This window comes from Ascaphus truei, chromosome 3 (assembly GCF_040206685.1).
Source record: "Ascaphus truei isolate aAscTru1 chromosome 3, aAscTru1.hap1, whole genome shotgun sequence".
Classification (NCBI taxonomy): Eukaryota; Metazoa; Chordata; class Amphibia; order Anura; family Ascaphidae; genus Ascaphus; species Ascaphus truei.
This window is the reverse complement of record NC_134485.1, coordinates 326,715,316-326,734,771: the sequence shown is the minus strand read 5'-3', so window position 1 is coordinate 326,734,771 and position 19,456 is coordinate 326,715,316. Positions and strand designations below refer to the sequence as shown.

The 19,456-nt window shown below is 51.3% G+C and overlaps 1 protein-coding gene across 3 annotated transcripts in view; it reads left to right on the top strand.

Moving 5' to 3' along the window:
* The window catches only part of DGKA (diacylglycerol kinase alpha), a 122,875-nt gene that overhangs the window by 73,085 nt on the left and 30,334 nt on the right, over positions 1-19,456 (top strand). For 2 of the 3 annotated variants that reach the window (XM_075591372.1, XM_075591374.1), the window contains exons 2-5: positions 7,306-7,396; positions 7,588-7,664; positions 14,784-14,940; positions 16,033-16,113. In XM_075591372.1, coding sequence (XP_075447487.1) covers positions 7,324-7,396; positions 7,588-7,664; positions 14,784-14,940; positions 16,033-16,113 — 388 coding nt within the window. In that variant the 5' untranslated portion in view covers positions 7,306-7,323. Of the gene's footprint in view, positions 1-7,273; positions 7,397-7,587; positions 7,665-14,783; positions 14,941-16,032; positions 16,114-19,456 lie in introns of all 3 variants that reach the window. The other variant, XM_075591373.1, reaches the window with a different exon arrangement.

The window sequence follows — 19,456 nt, the reverse complement described above, 5'->3', positions numbered from 1 at the left end:
ATCAATACAAGATGCACTGCTATGTCTCATTCTCCTGTAATCAATACAAGATACACTGCTATGTCTCATTCTCCTGTAATCAATACAAGATACACTGCTATGTCTCATTCTCCTGTAATCAATACAAGATACACTGCTATCTCTCATTCTCCTGTAATCAATACAAGATACACTGCTATCTCTCATTCTCCTGTAATCAATACAAGATGCACTGCTATGTCTCATTCTCCTGTAATCAATACAAGATACACTGCTATGTCTCATTCTCCTGTAATCAATACAAGATACACTGCTATGTCTCATTCTCCTGTAATCAATACAAGATACACTGCTATGTCTCATTCTCCTGTAATCAATACAAGATGCACTGCTATGTCTCATTCTCCTGTAATCAATACAAGATACACTGCTATGTCTCATTCTCCTGTAATCAATACAAGATACACTGCTATGTCTCATTCTCCTGTAATCAATACAAGATACACTGCTATGTCTCATTCTCCTGTAATCAATACAAGATGCACTGCTATCTCTCATTCTCCTGTAATCAATACAAGATGCACTGCTATCTCTCATTCTCCTGTAATCAATACAAGATACACTGCTATCTCTCATTCTCCTGTAATCAATACAAGATGCACTGCTATGTCTCATTCTCCTGTAATCAATACAAGATGCACTGCTATCTCTCATTCTCCTGTAATCAATACAAGATACACTGCTCTCTCATGCTCCTGTAATCAATACAAGATGCACTGCTATGTCTCATTCTCCTGTAATCAATACAAGATACACTGCTATGTCTCATTCTCCTGTAATCAATACAAGATACACTGCTATCTCTCATTCTCCTGTAATCAATACAAGATACACTGCTATCTCTCATTCTCCTGTAATCAATACAAGATGCACTGCTATGTCTCATTCTCCTGTAATCAATACAAGATACACTGCTATGTCTCATTCTCCTGTAATCAATACAAGATACACTGCTATGTCTCATTCTCCTGTAATCAATACAAGATACACTGCTATCTCTCATTCTCCTGTAATCAATACAAGATACACTGCTATCTCTCATTCTCCTGTAATCAATACAAGATGCACTGCTATGTCTCATTCTCCTGTAATCAATACAAGATACACTGCTATGTCTCATTCTCCTGTAATCAATACAAGATACACTGCTATGTCTCATTCTCCTGTAATCAATACAAGATACACTGCTATGTCTCATTCTCCTGTAATCAATACAAGATGCACTGCTATGTCTCATTCTCCTGTAATCAATACAAGATACACTGCTATGTCTCATTCTCCTGTAATCAATACAAGATACACTGCTATGTCTCATTCTCCTGTAATCAATACAAGATACACTGCTATGTCTCATTCTCCTGTAATCAATACAAGATACACTGCTATGTCTCATTCTCCTGTAATCAATACAAGATGCACTGCTCTCTCTCATTCTCCTGTAATCAATACAAGATACACTGCTATGTCTCATTCTCCTGTAATCAATACAAGATACACTGCTATGTCTCATTCTCCTGTAATCAATACAAGATACACTGCTATGTCTCATTCTCCTGTAATCAATACAAGATGCACTGCTACAGTATGTCTCATTCTCCTGTAATCAATACAAGATACACTGCTATGTCTCATTCTCCTGTAATCAATACAAGATACACTGCTATGTCTCATTCTCCTGTAATCAATACAAGATACACTGCTATGTCTCATTCTCCTGTAATCAATACAAGATGCACTGCTCTCTCATTCTCCTGTAATCAATACAAGATACACTGCTCTCTCATGCTCCTGTAATCAATACAAGATGCACTGCTATGTCTCATTCTCCTCTCTTCAGTACAAGATCCATGCATTGCAGGCACAGCTGGCACTAAATGTGTGAAACATCAATACAATGCATTTCAGGCACCTCTTGAAACTAAGGTGTTAAACTTCAGAGCAGTTGCCGGACACTCTGGCATTAAAAGGGTTAACCCGCTGTGCAATGCATTGTGGGCCTCTCTGGCACTAAAGGGATTAAGCATTAGTGTTCCCTGGCACTGAATGAGTTAAACCACCAATCAGCGCAGAGAAAGCCTCACTGACACAGCAGGAGTTAAATCTCAGGGCAGTTTGGCACTGAAGGGGTCAAACATTAGCACCCCAATGTTCCCTGTGCTCTGCCAGGCCGGCATTGTCACAGTGCCTAAGCGGGCACACGTGCGGGGCTCCCGTCTCGGTACTTCACATGGTCTCTTCAAGTCCCAGTGGGAGGCAGCCGCGCTCACTGGTAGCATCTGAGGTCTCACAGACTTCAGCGAAGTCTCGCACTCGTGGAGGATATTTACATTCAAGTGGCCAGGTTTGAACCATAATCCCAAATCTCACTGATGTGCCTCCGTGAACAGCGCTACCTGTATGTTTATACTGTCAAGCTGTGTGTATGGCTTTGGTTATAAGTGATCTTACAAGTGACTTAACCCTTCTTATCCCATTGCAGACCTTTCTGGCTGCAGTGGAGTTGCCTGAAAGCAGGTTTTATCCCCTTCAATGTGTTGCGGCCTCTCCTGCACGAAAGGGTTAAACAAGTATTAGTTTTGGTAGCCTTGGCACACAGATTGAAGGGGCATTGGGAGTGAGGGAGGGGGGGGGGTTTGCACAGGAAGAAGTGGGCTGGATAACTACAGTACAATATGGAATACATTTGCATAACATCAAACACATTTGATCCTCAAACTATGTCAAACTAAGAGCCAGAAAGAGCTGCATTGCATTATAACCTCTGGTCCTTGAGGGGTTAATAAAAACCTCTGTCTCTTTACATCACTGTATGTTTTCTATAGCACTGTCCCATACTTGCCAACTAAGTCCAGGTCAACGGAGTAATACTGGTCCAGATATGGTTTTGTAATCCTTGGTGCTGACACCCTCAAGCCTTAATGGGACCAGCCAGTTGACTGGACCATTCTCCACCCTGAGTCACACTCCGTCCCACACTGAGCAGCCACCTTTCCTTTTGTTTCAGCATTGCCCCTTACTCCCTATATATTGGAAGCTCTCACGATGCTTACAGTGATCACAATGGTGTACATAGAAACTTGTAGGCACAATGGGGATTATGTACCAACGTCTCCCAGCTGCACAACCAGAGCAAAACTATTGCATCAAACGTCTCAAAGTAAAAGGTCCCACAGTATACAATGCCATGTTTTTGCTTTGATTTAAATAGTGCAGATTGCTTTTGGTTAATCTTTACCGCCGGGTATCTTGGATACAGAGCTCCCCACGAGTCCCTGCTGCAGAGACCACAATCTAGTGTTGTGGCAAAATAAGCACGGGAACATAAAGTGAGTGGACCAAGGTCACATCAAGAGCTGATATTGGGATATATAACTGGGTTCATCCACTTCAAAGGCAGGGTTGCAGTAAGGCTGCGAAGACACGTCGGTGGTCTGAGTATTGGCTTTATTCAGCCGCAAAACGTGGAACACAAAAGAGCTTTCTTTCAGCCAATCAGAGCAAACAAAAACTTTTTGGCCCAGATGTTATAGTCGTGCTAGCGCTGTGACCTCCGTAGGGTATATAGTACTATAGGTAAAGGGTTTTTTGAAAGTCCAGCGGTCTCAGAGAGAGTATAGTCTAAAGCACCTATGGAAACAGACCTTGTTCCAGGTTTTCCTCCTCTCCTCCTCAGAGCCCCAGGTTGGGTATCCTCCTGGTTCCCCTAGAGCCCAGACTGCGAGGAGAGCTAGGCTTTTAAATCCCTCTAATGACCCAGCTTAGAACAGGCTAATTAACTCAGGCTGGGACTCAACCTGGTCACCTCAGTAGCTATACATACGTGTTATAACTATACATGGAATCCACCCTGTCACGGGCGCTCATTAATCACGAAGCTACTGTACAACGTCCTTAAATTATTTTCACACCTCTTCAAGCCAGCGTTGTGGTTTCCCATCGTTTTATTTGCAAGAAAGCCTTGGAGCAGTTGGGTTACCCTTAGCTGTCTTCTGCCTCCTCCCTGCGTATCGGCAACTGGAGCTTTCCCCATACACTCTGTATGACTTCCTTGGAGACTGAAGCAGGCTGTGAAAATGAGATATTTCTTTACTATTATTTTTCTGCATTCTGGAAAACATGAAATATTTATATGGAGGCCAATTAAGGAAGACGATTGCTCAACTCGCCTACTGCTGCGCCATCTATTTTACCATGGCTGTCCCGTGTTTATGTGGAGACTGTGTGTTACCAGATAATGAACATTGTTATGTAATTGCTTGTAATAGGGGGCTTGTAATAGGTTTGTAATAGGGGGCTCCTGGTTTTAGGAACGTGGCACGTGGCAGAGGGCTCCTGGTTTTAGGAACGTGGCAGGGGGCTCCTGGTTTTAGGAACGTGGCACGTGGCAGGGGGCTCCTGGTTTTAGTAACGTGGCACGTGGCAGGGGGCTCCTGGTTGTAGGAACGTGGCACGTGGCAGGGGGCTTCTGGTTTTAGGAACGTAGTTTTAGGAATGTGGCCGATTTGTTGTAAAAGGGGGCTCCTGGTTTTAGGAATGTGGCTCTCTGTCCTTTGGGGGCAAAGGACAGAGAGAAAATACTTCCTCCTTGTATGCAGTCAGTCCATAGGTTCGTAAAGATTATTGATCTTATGAGAGTCCACAAGGACAGCAATAGTTAGAATGATATAAACAGACTGTGCTGTGAAAACACGCTGCACTGCAGTAACCAGGCCAGCTGCTTATACAGGTTCAGTGCATTTGACATATGATTGATTAAAAAGTAAATGTATTAAGCAAATGGCAAGAAGTTATATAAATAGTGCTATGGTGACATTGTAGGTCACTTTAGATCCCTTAAACGAAGAGAGAAATGTTTAAAAGAAATCAAAATAGAAGCCAAATGCTGGTTAAAAGATCGGGTCAGTACGGTACGAGCCTGGAGTGAACGGACTCAAATCGGGTCCTGCTGGAAACAGTATCCCATATGATTGATGGAGAAGGGCACAGGGATTTGAATCAAAAAATAATGTATTGTGCAATAGACAAGGAGCAGCGGTGTAAAAGTATCACTATGTATCTTTTTGGTGTGCAGCAAATACCAATAATCTTTGCAGGGACAGCACCCCCCAGGAATATACACAAGCATGTAGATCTATACAAAGATATTGCAATTGCGAAGTTGCTGTAATCAGAGTGGTATATACCAGATCTATACACGGCTGATAGGGCCCTCCCTACATTGTAAGATCGATGTATACACTTGGGGTATTTCAGGATACTCTGGCCAGAAACCTAACCCTGCTCAGTATCCCACAAACCCCACTGCTATTACCGCCTGACACTTGGATGCATTGATGACGATATATATTAATACCCCAGACTTTGGTGTTTCACCCACTTTGATAACAGCAACTTCGCCAGCGCAATATTTTGGTATTTGGCCCTGGCAGCTGTCAGTGTGTTCAGTGGAAGGGCGTTTGGTTGAGACTAGTGGCACTTGTTCATAGCGCAGAATAATCAAGTGTATGAGATAAGAGACAATATGCCCTGTCTTATTAATTCTAATGTCTGTTAATGAATGCAAACTGCTCTTGTCATTTAGTGCAGGGGTGCTCAACGCCAGTCCGCATCCTCCCCCCCCCCCCCCCCAACAGGTCAGGTTTCCAGGATATCCCTGCTTCAGCACAGGTGGCTCAATCAGAGGCTCAGTCTTCATCTGAGCCTCTGAGCCACATTTGCTGCAGCTGGGATTTCCTGAAAACCTGACCTGTTGGGGGGACTTGAGGACTGGAGTTGAGCCCCCATGATTTAGTAAAGAGCCCCCTCCCTGTCTTAATGTGTGTTCCTTTATCTCTGCTCATTTTACTCTCTCACTTTCTATCTGTATTTTGATTGTGTTTCTCTCAGATCCTCACTTGAAATCAGTGTCCTCCATCGCTCTTCTCTTATTTCTGCTCTACACCCACCTCTCACTGATTCCCCTCTCCCTTCTCCCCCTCCCTGCTTTAACCTTTCTCTCCTTCACCTTCTCCCCTTTCTCTCCCTCCCTACTTTAACCTGTCTCTCACTCACCTTCCCCTTTCTCTCCCTCCCTTCTTACCCTTCTCCACTTCCCACCCTTCTCAACCTCCCTGCTTTAACATCTCTCCCTCACCTTCTCCCCTTTCTCCCCCTCCCTTCTCACCGTTCTACCCTTTCTCTCCCTCCCTACTTTAACCTGTCTCTCCCACACCTCCCCCTTTCTCTCACTCACCTCCCCCTTTCTCCCCCTCCCTTCTACCCTTCTCCACTTCCCACCCTTCTCCCCCTCCCTGCTTTAACATCTCTCCCTCACCTTCCCCCCTTCTCCCCCTGCCTGCTTTACCCTGTCTCTCCCTCTCCTTTCTCTCCCTCTCCTTTCTCCCCCTCCCTGCTTTAACCTGTCTCTCCCTCACCACCCCCCTTCTCCCCCTGCCTGCTTTACCCTGTCTCTCCCTCTCCTTTCTCACCCTTCCTACTTTAACCTGTCTCTCTCTCACCTTCTCCCCTTTCTTCCCCCATGTTTTAACCTGTCTCTCCCTCACCTTCTACACCTTCTCTCCCTCCATGCTTTAACCTGTCTCTCCCTCACCTTCCCCACTTTACCTCCCTCTCTGCTTTAACCTGTCTTTCCCTCACCTTCCCCCCTTTCTATCCCTCCCTACTTTAACCTGTCTCTCTCACCTTCTCCCCCTTCTCTCCATCCCTGCTTTACCCTATCTCTCCCCACCTTCTCTCCCTCCCTGCTTTACCCCGTCTCTCCCTCCTTTTCCCCACTTTCCCTCCCTCCCTGCATTAACCTGTCTCTCCCTCACCTTCTAGATTGCTTTTTTTTATTTGTTCCACTATATTTCCCTTCTCTTCCTCTTCATTTCCATCACGACCACCCATCTCTCTGTTATTCTCTTTCCACACATCTTCCTCTTTTCTCCCTTTCAATCTCCCTCTCTTTCCCCTTTACACTCCCCCCCCCATCTCTCCGTTTCTGTTCTCTCCGTCCCCCGTCCCCCCCTGCTCCACCCTCTCTTTCTGTCACACTGCCACTCAATCTGTCTCTGCCTCATTATTGCAGCAGGATAGCAATTCTGGAAAACTCAGGGAGAATGTGTTAGTTCAGCTAATGTGTAATCCAAGGTTTCAGCCAGAATCACTCTGGTCCATTCCCAGCTCCCTCCCTCATTACCTATCTCCCTCTCCCTCTCCCTCTCTCTCTCTCCTCTTTTTTGCGTTGGACCAGCTGTCTCACCCACTCTTGTTGTGTTGCTGCAGGGCTGTCGCAGAGCCAGCATGAGCGAGGAGAACAAGGAGTGGGCAATCCTGAGCCCAGAGGAGTTTACCTACCTGCAGAAGTACATCGATTGTGAGTAAACACCTTTCTTCCCACGTCTGCTATTGGCATGAAACCCCCTCCACCCACATATCTGCATTCCTGAACCACCAGGTTCATACCTTTTCTGTAGTGATGATGAAGGTTCCTAGAGGGGTGGGAGGGGGGATGCAAGTGCTAAATATCCCTGAGGTTGTGCTGATGTCAGATACTCTTGTTTGCAGACAGCACCAGGAAGGTTCAACATGTTCTGCAGGAGTTCTACGGGGACGGTGCTTTATCCCATTACTTGTTGGAAGAGGTGAGATGTTCTGCAGCTTTCTGCTTGCACTGATCTTTCTGCTGCTGATGATTCCATTGCAGTGTGTGCTCTGTACTGCCCCGGGTAGTCAGCACGGTACCCCCTGCAGTGTGTGCTCTGTACTGCCCCGGGTAGTCAGCACGGTATCCCCTGCAGTGAGTGCTCTGTACTGCCCCGGGTAGTCAGCACGGTATCCCCCTGCAGTGTGTGCTCTGTACTGCCCCGGGTAGTCAGCACGGTATCCCCTGCAGTGAGTGCTCTGTACTGCCCCGGGTAGTCAGCACGGTATCCCCTGCAGTGAGTGCTCTGTACTGCCCCGGGTAGTCAGCACGGTATCCCCTGCAGTGAGTGCTCTGATACCATTCCTCTCACAGTAGCCAGCACTCTGATGCTGCAGCCCCCATGTCCTGTAGTATGTTTTCCCAATGCATGCAGCGCTCTGACGCTGCACCCCTACTCCTAGCACTGTGACACTGCCCCCCCACTCCCAGCACTGTGACACTGCCCCCCCCCCCACTGCCAGCACTGTGACACTGCCCCCCCCCCACTCCCAGCACTGTGACACTGCCCCCCCCACTGCCAGCACTGTGACACTGCCCCCCCCCCACTGCCAGCACTGTGACACTGCTCCCTCACTGCCAGCACCCTGATGCTGCTCCCCCACTGCCAGCACTGACTCTGCTCCCCCACACCCCGCACTGTGATGCTGCTCCCCCTCACCCTGCACTGTGACACTGCTCCCCCACACCATGCACTGTGACACTGCTCCCCCTCACCCTGCACTGTGACACTGCTCCCCCACACCCTGCACTGTGACACTGCTCCCCCACACCATGCACTGTGACACTGCTCCCCCTCACACTGCACTGTGACACTGCTCCCCCACACCCTGCACTGACACTGCTCCCCCACACTCTGCACTGGGACACTGCTCCCTCACTGCCAGCACTGTGACACTGCTCCCTCACTGCCAGCACCCTGATGCTGCTCCCCCACTGCCAGCACTGTGACACTGCCCCCCCCCCCCACTGCCAGCACTGTGACACTGCTCCCTTACTGCGAGCACCCTGATGCTGCTCCCCCACTGCCAGCACTGACTCTGCTCCCCCACACCCCGCACTGTGATGCTGCTCCCCCTCACCCTGCACTGTGACACTGCTCCCCCACACCATGCACTGTGACACTGCTCCCCCTCACACTGCACTGTGACACTGCTCCCCCACACCCTGCACTGACACTGCTCCCCCACACTCTGCACTGGGACACTGCTCCCCCACTGCCAGCACTGTGACACTGCTCCCCCACACCCTACACTGTGACACTGCTCCCCCTCACCCTGCACTGTGACACTGCTCCCCCACACCCTGCACTGTGACACTGCTCCCCCACACCCTACACTGTGACACTGCTCCCTTACTGCGAGCACCCTGATGCTACTCCCTCACTGCCAGCACCCTGATGCTGCTCCCCCACTGCCAGCACTGACTCTGCTCCCCCACACCCCGCACTGTGATGCTGCTCCCCCTCACCCTGCACTGTGACACTGCTCCCCCACACCATGCACTGTGACACTGCTCCCCCTCACACTGCACTGTGACACTGCTCCCCCACACCCTGCACTGACACTGCTCCCCCACACTCTGCACTGGGACACTGCTCCCCCACTGCCAGCACTGTGACACTGCTCCCCCACACCCTACACTGTGACACTGCTCCCCCTCACCCTGCACTGTGACACTGCTCCCCCACACCCTGCACTGTGACACTGCTCCCCCACACCCTACACTGTGACACTGCTCCCCCTCACCCTGCACTGTGACACTGCTCCCCCACACCCTGCACTGTGACATTGCTGCCCCACACTCTGCCCTGTGACGCTGCTCCCCCTCACACTGCACTGTGACACTGCTCCCCCACACCCTGCACTGACACTGCTCCCCCACACTCTGCACTGTGACACTGCTCCCCCACACCCTACACTGTGACACTGCTCCCCCACACCCTGCACTGTGACGCTGCTCCCCCACACCCTGCACTGTGACACTGCTCCTCCACACCCTGCACTGTGACACTGCTCCCCCACACCCTGCACTGTGACGCTGCTCCCCCACACCCTGCACTGTGATGCTGCTCCCCCACACCCTGCACTGTGACACTGCTCCCCCACACCCTGCACTGTGACGCTGCTCCCCCACACCCTGCACTGTGACACTGCTCCCCCACACCCTGCACTGTGATGCTGCTCCCCCACTGACAGCACTGTGACACTGCTCCCCCACACCCTGCACTGTGACACTGCTCCCCCACTGCCAGCACTGTGACACTGCTCCCCCACACCCTGCACTGACACTGCTCCCCCACACCTTGCACTGTGACGCTGCTCCCCCACACCCTGCACTGTGACACTGCTCCCACACACCCTGCACTGTGACGCTGCTCCCCCACTGCCTGCACTGTGATGCTGCTCCCCCACACTCTGCACTGTGACGCTGCTCCCCCACACCCTGCACTGTGACACTGCCCCCCCACATCCTGCACTGTGACACTGCTCCCCCATACCCTGCACTGTGACACTGCCCCCCCACACCCTGCACTGTGACACTGCTCCCCCACACCCTGCACTGTGACAGTGCTCCCCCACACCCTGCACTGTGACCCTGCTCCCCCACACCTTGCACTGTGATGCTGCTCCCCCACACTCTGTACTGTGACACCCCCACACCCTGCACTGTGACACTGCTCCCCCACACCCTGCACTGTGACGCTGCTCCCCCACTGACAGCACTGTGACACTGCTCCCCCACACCCTGCACTGTGACGCTGCTCCCCCACTGACAGCACTGTGACACTGCTCCCCCACACCCTGTACTGTGATGCTGCTCCCCCACACCCTGCACAGTGGCGCTGGTCCTCCACACTCTGCGCTGTGATTATGCTCCCCCACACCCTGCACTGTGACACTGCTCCCCCGCACCATGCACTGACACTGCTCCCCCACACCCTGCACTGTGACGCTGCTCCCCCACACCCTGCACTGTGACGCTGCTCGCTCCCCCACACCCTGCACTATGACACTGCTCCGCCACTGCCTACACTGTGACGCTGCTCCCCCACACCCTGCACTGTGACACTGCTCCCCCACACCCTGCACTGTGACACTGCTCCCCCACACCCTGCACTGGGACACTGCTCCCCCACTGCCTGCACTGTGACGCTGCTCCCCCACACCCTGCACTGTGACACTGCTCCCCCACACCCTGCACTGTGACACTGCTCCCCCACACCCTGCACTGTGACACTGCTCCCCCACACCCTGCACTGTGACAGTGCTCCCCCACACCCTGTACTGTGACACTGCTCCCCCACACCCTGCACTGTGACACTGCTCCCCCACACACTGCACTGTGACGCTGCACCCCCACTCCCTGCACTGTGACACTGCTCCCCCACTGCCTGCACTGTGACACTGCTCCCCCACACCCTGCACTGTGACGCTGCTCCCCCACACTCTGCACTGTGATGCTGCTCCCCCACACCCTGCACTGACACTGCTTCCCCACACCCTGCACTGTGACACTGCTCCCCCACACCCTGCACTGTGACGCTGCTCCCCCACTGACAGCACTGTGACACTGCTCCCCCACACCCTGCACTGTGACACTGCTCCCCCACACACTGCACTGTGACGCTGCACCCCCACTCCCTGCACTGTGACACTGCTCCCCCACTGCCTGCACTGTGACACTGCTCCCCCACACCCTGCACTGTGACGCTGCTCCCCCACACTCTGCACTGTGATGCTGCTCCCCCACACCCTACACTGACACTGCTTCCCCACACCCTGCACTGTGACACTGCTCCCCCACACCCTGCACTGTGACGCTGCTCCCCCACTGACAGCACTGTGACGCTGCTCCCCCACACCCCGCACTGTGACGCTGCTCCCCAACACCCTGCACTGTGACACTGCTCCCCCACACCCTGCACTGTGACGCTGCTCCCCCACACCCTGCACTGGGACACTGCTCCCCCACTGCCTGCACTGTGACGCTGCTCCCCCACACCCTGCACTGTGACACTGCTCCCCCACACCCTGCACTGTGACACTGCTCCTCCACTGCCAGCACTGTGACACTGCTCCCCCACACCTTGCACTGTGACACTGCTCCCCCACACCCTGCACTGTGACAGTGCTCGCCCACACCCTGCACTGACTCTGCTCCCCCACACCCTGCACTGTGACGCTGCTCCCACACACCCTGCACTGTGACGCTGCTCCCCCACACCCTGCACTGTGACACTGCTCCCCCACACCCTGCACTGACACTGCTCCCCCACACCCTGCACTGTGACACTGCTCCTCCACTGCCAGCACTGTGACACTGCTCCCCCACACCCTGAACTGACACTGCTCCCCCACACCCTGCACTGTGACGCTGCTCCCCCACACCCTGCACTGTGACGCTGCTCCCCCACTGCCTGCACTGTGACACTGCTCCCCCACACCCTGCACTGTGACGCTGCTCCCCCACACCCTGCACTGTGACGCTGCTCCCCCACACCCTGCACTGTGACAGTGCTCCCCCACACCCTGCACTGTGACCCTGCTCCCCCACACCTTGCACTGTGATGCTGCTCCCCCACACTCTGTACTGTGACACCCCCACACCCTGCACTGTGACACTGCTCCCCCACACCCTGCACTGTGACGCTGCTCCCCCACTGACAGCACTGTGACACTGCTCCCCCACACCCTGCACTGTGACGCTGCTCCCCCACTGACAGCACTGTGACACTGCTCCCCCACACCCTGTACTGTGATGCTGCTCCCCCACACCCTGCACAGTGGCGCTGGTCCTCCACACTCTGCGCTGTGATTATGCTCCCCCACACCCTGCACTGTGACACTGCTCCCCCGCACCATGCACTGACACTGCTCCCCCACACCCTGCACTGTGACGCTGCTCCCCCACACCCTGCACTGTGACGCTGCTCGCTCCCCCACACCCTGCACTATGACACTGCTCCGCCACTGCCTACACTGTGACGCTGCTCCCCCACACCCTGCACTGTGACACTGCTCCCCCACACCCTGCACTGTGACACTGCTCCCCCACACTCTGCACTGGGACACTGCTCCCCCACTGCCTGCACTGTGACGCTGCTCCCCCACACCCTGCACTGTGACACTGCTCCCCCACACCCTGCACTGTGACACTGCTCCCCCACACCCTGCACTGTGACACTGCTCCCCCACACCCTGCACTGTGACAGTGCTCCCCCACACCCTGTACTGTGACACTGCTCCCCCACACCCTGCACTGTGACACTGCTCCCCCACACACTGCACTGTGACGCTGCACCCCCACTCCCTGCACTGTGACACTGCTCCCCCACTGCCTGCACTGTGACACTGCTCCCCCACACCCTGCACTGTGACCCTGCTCCCCCACACCTTGCACTGTGCTGCTGCTCCCCCACACTCTGCACTGTGATGCTGCTCCCCCACACCCTGCACTGACACTGCTTCCCCACACCCTGCACTGTGACACTGCTCCCCCACACCCTGCACTGTGACGCTGCTCCCCCACTGACAGCACTGTGACGCTGCTCCCCCACACCCCGCACTGTGACGCTGCTCCCCAACACCCTGCACTGTGACACTGCTCCCCCACACCCTGCACTGTGACGCTGCTCCCCCACACCCTGCACTGGGACACTGCTCCCCCACTGCCTGCACTGTGACGCTGCTCCCCCACACCCTGCACTGTGACACTGCTCCCCCACACCCTGCACTGTGACACTACTCCTCCACTGCCAGCACTGTGACACTGCTCCCCCACACCTTGCACTGTGACACTGCTCCCCCACACCCTGCACTGTGACAGTGCTCCCCCACACCCTGCACTGACTCTGCTCCCCCACACCCTGCTCCCCCACACCCTGCACTGTGACGCTGCTCCCACACACCCTGCACTGTGACGCTGCTCCCCCACACCCTGCACTGTGACACTGCTCCCCCACACCCTGCACTGACACTGCTCCCCCACACCCTGCACTGTGACACTGCTCCTCCACTGCGAGCACTGTGACACTGCTCCCCCACACCCTGAACTGACACTGCTCCCCCACACCCTGCACTGTGACGCTGCTCCCCCACACCCTGCACTGTGACGCTGCTCCCCCACTGCCTGCACTGTGACACTGCTCCCCCACACCCTGCACTGTGACGCTGCTCCCCCACACCCTGCACTGTGACGCTGCTCCCCCACACCCTGCACTGTGACACTGCTCCCCCACTGCCAGCACTGTGACACTGCTCCCCCACACCCTGAACTGACACTGCTCCCCCACACCCTGCACTGTGACGCTGCTCCCCCACACCCTGCACTGTGACGCTGCTCCCCCACTGCCTGCACTGTGACACTGCTCCCCCACACCCTGCACTGTGACGCTGCTCCCCCACACCCTGCACTGTGACGCTGCTCCCCCACACCCTGCACTGTGACGCTGCTCCCCCACACCCTGTACTGTGACCCTGCTCCCCCACACCCTGCACTGTGACGCTGCTCCCCCACACCCTGTACTGTGATGCTTTTGCTCCGTAGCCTGCATTTTGACCCCAGTGCGGCAAGTGATGTGAGGCCACTACTGCTGCCCCGTGGCCAAATCTCTGCTGCTGCCCACTAAGCTGTGATTTTACACCGCTTAAAAGGCAAGCAACGAGATTTGTTTTCAAATAAAAACCTCAACATCTTTAACATGTATATGCATGTTATGGGAGCTTTGAAAAAATGTCATTTAAAATGTAAAGAATAAAACAGCCCTGATTGTAGTACAATCCTTCATTTGGAGTTTGCTTCTACTTTCTGGTGCCATACATGAAATCACAAATCCAAGATGGCTGCCCTCTTGACTCCATAGCGGAAAATAAGGATATCGAACAATTTGAGGCTGCATTTTAACCCTTTCCGTGCTGAAACACATTACTGGCTCCTCCAGCACTGAGGGGTGTAAAAGATGTAACCTGCTTTTAAATAAGATGGTGGGTAACCTATGCTGGTATACTGCGCTGTCCCTCAGACTTCAACATCATGGGTCTGTCTCTGTCTCGTTCAGTCGATAGATTTTGAGGGGTTCAAGGCCTTCATGAGAACTTACCTGGAAGCAGATGACATTTCTTCTGGTCTCTGCGAGCGCCTCTTCAGGTCTTTCCAGGCAACCCCCAGCGTGGTCCAACAACGTGACGCGGACACCCAGACAGATGGGTCAAAAGGTGATTTATTTTTTTTCTGGCCTGTGACTAGGGTTTTACCTGTATGGTTTCTGTCACGGTAAAACTCCAACAAGTCGCACATTCAGAACGAAAGCCTGAGGCCCACACACTTTAAGTGATATTGGAAGATAATAGGTAGCCAATGGGTGACGATTTGTAGGCCATAGTGAGCTCTTCCGCAAGACCATGTGACCTGCGGAGAGGGCAGAAGGCAGATGCTGCGATGATATAACAGGATGGTTACGGAGTGCCAGAGAGAGGATATACAAGGTTACAGCACTTGTTGTACCTGGCCCCCTGACTTAACTCATTAACTGCCATATAGAACAGAGGGTAGGGAAGATTCAAGCTAATAAGGCTTTTTTTTTTTTTTTGTCCAAATCTCATTTCAAAATAAGATGGACAGATTGATGTCCTTAATACATGATGACGGCTGGAAAGGGATGAACTGATTTTACGTTGACATTAGAGCAGAATAAACATCATTAATTTACTTGGCGCCAATGATAAAATGCACTTATTCAGTCCGAGCTGTATTTCGTAGGTTTGTAATGCTGGCAAGCATAACGCAAAACGTACAATTTAATTTGATGTATATGTTGTTTGTTTTTTTTATCACATAGCGCCAATTATGTATGCAGTGCGTTACAGAACAGACATTGCAATAAAATACAGGGCTAGGTGCACCTATCCCTGAAGGTAAATATTGGAAACAAAAATCCATATCCCCAAAAAGCTTCCAGTCTACACATTGCAATCTGATTGGCTCATACTAGGACCTTACCAGGATGTCATTTTATCTCATGTGTGTGGCCGGTAGCCATTAGTCTTAGAACTATAAAATAATTAAAAAAAAGCATTTGTGACTTATTTCAGGAAAGCCTAATTCTGATAAATAGGAGGCCAAAGCCCGTTAAACACCAGTTTGAGTGTGGTGGTGCCTTACACTCACATTGACGGTGACACTTGGGTCATTGCTTGTAGCCACTTCTGTGCTAGTCAGTAGGTGTTTACTGAACAAGGCAGTGCTGGAGGTGACCTGCCCCTTATCCCCGTCACCTTCTCTTTCCCTCCCACGTCTTTGTTTTGCAGAAAGTGGCCGCGTGAGCCTGAATGACGTCTCCTGTTACTTCTCGCTGCTGGAGGGGGGAACCGCGGAGGACAAACTAGAGTGTGAGTTATACTTCGCGTTTCTCCCTTGGCTCTCGACGACAAAATCCGAGGTCTGGGTGCCGTTTTGGGGCTTTTCAGGGAGTCTGCAATTTAAACAGTGCTATATGTGAGATATAGTTACGCTGATATAGCTGCATATATCAGTGCAGTGACATCTAGGGGTGTGAGATCTGATGTATACTCTATGCTTGGTGATAAATGGAACAGTCTGGGAAATCTGGTCACAGCCATTTTAGCCATGACCAAATGACCGTTTAGCCACCACTCCACTCGCCCTCCGCCAGCCACTTCGCCACCAAGGGAAGCCCCTTAACTTACCCTGAACTTAACCCCTAATACTAACACTATCCCCCTACCCATAAAACCCTAAGCCCCTTACCCTAAGCCCCTTATCATTAACCGCCTACCCTAATATCTAAAACCCCTTAATATACTTAATTTATTGGCTAAATGGCCAGCAGCCGAGTGTCCGGCAGCAGAGGCAGTGAAGGGTCCCTAGGCAGCCAGACGCCAGCGCCGACATGGTCGCGGCAAATTGCTTCCGAAAGGCGTTAGGCAGAGAGAGAAATAAACAGAGACCAGAGAGCGCGAGGATAGACTCCTGACAGCTTTGCCTATATGGTTTATACAAAGTAAAAGGGGTGCGGGCAGATAATGGGGGTAATGTATTAACATCCCTAAGCTGCATTCGGGCGATGTTATAATGGTTTAAGCCCAAAACATTCCTTAAAACAAGGCAGCTTGGACTTTTATCAGTGGGTGAAGCCTCATTGGCTGAACCGCCGGGAGGCGTGGCCTAGTGCTCCGGCGCCCGTGTCCATCTCAATTTTCAGGTCTGGAAGAAAAACTCGCAGCGCAGGGCGGCCCCCCATCGCAGCGGGCCCGGCCCCTTTGAGAGGCGGCTCTTGCTCCCGAAGCGCCCGCCATAGCGAGTGCTGCAGCAGCCTCTGGGGACAAAGCCTTAGATTACCTTTGAGTATTGCCACCTTCAGATCGTTCATCTTATGGCCCGAGTCAGAGAAATGTTCGCCGACAGGACTGTCTCTTGTTCCGCATGTGATGCTGTGGCGATGCAGGTTCATTCTCTTGTTTAGCCCTTGTCCCGTCTCACCTATGTAGTAGCAGCCCCCTGGGCATTTCATGCACATGATGAGGTACACGACATTGCTGGAGGAACAGGTGAACCTTCCTTTGACTTTCTCCTCCAGATTCCTGCGTGCTATTTGCATCTTGTCATGTGCATGAAATGGCTGGCCTCCATTGCCTGTTTCATCCTGTGACGCAAACCATATTATTATGTATCCCTGTTTAATGCACATTTCATATTGGGTATTATTATTTCTTTATTGAAGATTATGGTCCCAGAGATCAGATGGATATGTCTCAGTAAGTGACCAGAGACATCCAAGTGTGTGCTTGCACGACATGTGATAGATACTCTGTTAATCTAGTTTGTTTACATCTAATACAGACCAGTAGCTCTGTTCCCTCCACATCTGACCCAGGCCCAGATGCACAGAGGTCTATGAACTCAGTGCTAATATCCGACCGCTTGCAAAACCTTGAGAGAGACTGTGACTGTTTTAACTTGAATCCCAAGTGACTGATCTACCTCCCCCAACACTTCTTTATACAACACATGGGGACACACTTTTGCACCAAAAGGAACACACCTGAGATACCTGGGATGTAAGCTCATTTAAGTCATTTAAATATACTTTGCATATCCAAATGATGGATGTAGACGCAAAAGGGGCTATGCACTAAGCAGTGATAAGTCGTTTTAAGAGCGCAAAGTGCTTTTAGAACGTGAAGTTCCGCTGAGCGCTATGTACTAAGCCGCGCAAACAGGCACTTTGCGCTCTAAAACGGGCTTTTTCTTGAAATTTTTTCAAAGTCCAACTTTGATCGTACGATCAGCTGTTTGCGCTGAATCCTGCCCTTCTGCGGGATTGACTAAGCAACTCAAACTGATCGTACGTGAAAGTTGCGCTGAATAAAGCTCACCAGCTAAAGGCAGGTGATAAAAAAAGCTGGACTTAGAAAAAAATTCTTTGTTTACCTTTTTGCAGGCGCAAAACCAATACAACAGGCCGGCGGGTGTCCCCGGCTGACCCCGAGGGAGGCTGGGGGTCGCGCGTGTGTTCCCGGCTGACCCCGCGGCCGTCCCGGGGTACCCGCGGGCCTGCGGTACCAATGTTGTGCCAACAAAAATACTAAACAATATTTATAACTAAATACACCCGCCTAACACATACAGTACAATAATGTGCAAAATATTATTTGGCCATTATTAAACACTGCATTAGCATACCTAAATAAAGTCAATAAAAACAGTAGCCAGCTAATCCAATCAATACAAGCAGTAACAACATCAACAATTATTTAATTAAACCATTAACCAATGAAACCAATTAATTCCTAAACCAACTCAAAATGAATAGTAACACTAACCAATCAAACCAATTAATTACAACAACATTAATGAATGTAAACATTAAAAGACAAATAAATACATTCAAAACAATCTCTGAAAGAACCATAAAACGCATTAGCCAACATAATACAACATTAACTACAAACGAACACCAATCGCAAACATTTTATTACATTAAGCATGAAAAAAACAAACAATGACATCCACATAAGAAACTGACATTAAAAAAACCAACAGCAATACCAAGCCAGAAATGCCCCCCAAATATTGTAATAATAATGTATTAATCTGTACCCTAAAGTGGTACAGATTAATATATTATCAGTCAATGTGCCTCCCCCAAAAAATCAACAATCACATCCAATGAAAAAACCTGTAAAAAAAGACATTTACTAACATTGAATATATTACTTACCATTAGAAGCGGTGGCCCTGCGACTCCCGGGGAAACAGGAAGCTCACGTACCTTGAAGGCCTCCAACAGCATCCGATGCCATCCGCCATGAAGATCCGGATCAGGTACCCCAATCTTCTTTTTTCTTTCTTTAATCACCTTCTTCTATCTTCATCTGTCACCATTTCTTGTTCTTCTTTATCTTCTTTCTTCATCTGTCATTCCAAAATACCCCATGTTAAATCCCAGCCGATGCTGTCTCGTCGGCTTCTTTGGCTCAAATGAGGCGTCACGGCCTTAAATAGGGCTTGTGACGTCACATTTAGCCTCAAAATGGTTAACAGCCACCTGATTGGCTGTTCAAACCATGTTCCGACTTTTTTTTTTTTGACATGACGTTACTTAAAGGGAATGATGCCAGCCAATCAGAATGGCTGTGCTTCATTTGCCTTTAAGATGACGTCACGAAATCCAAGATGGCCGGCGTCACTTGGTATTTCAGCCAATCAGAG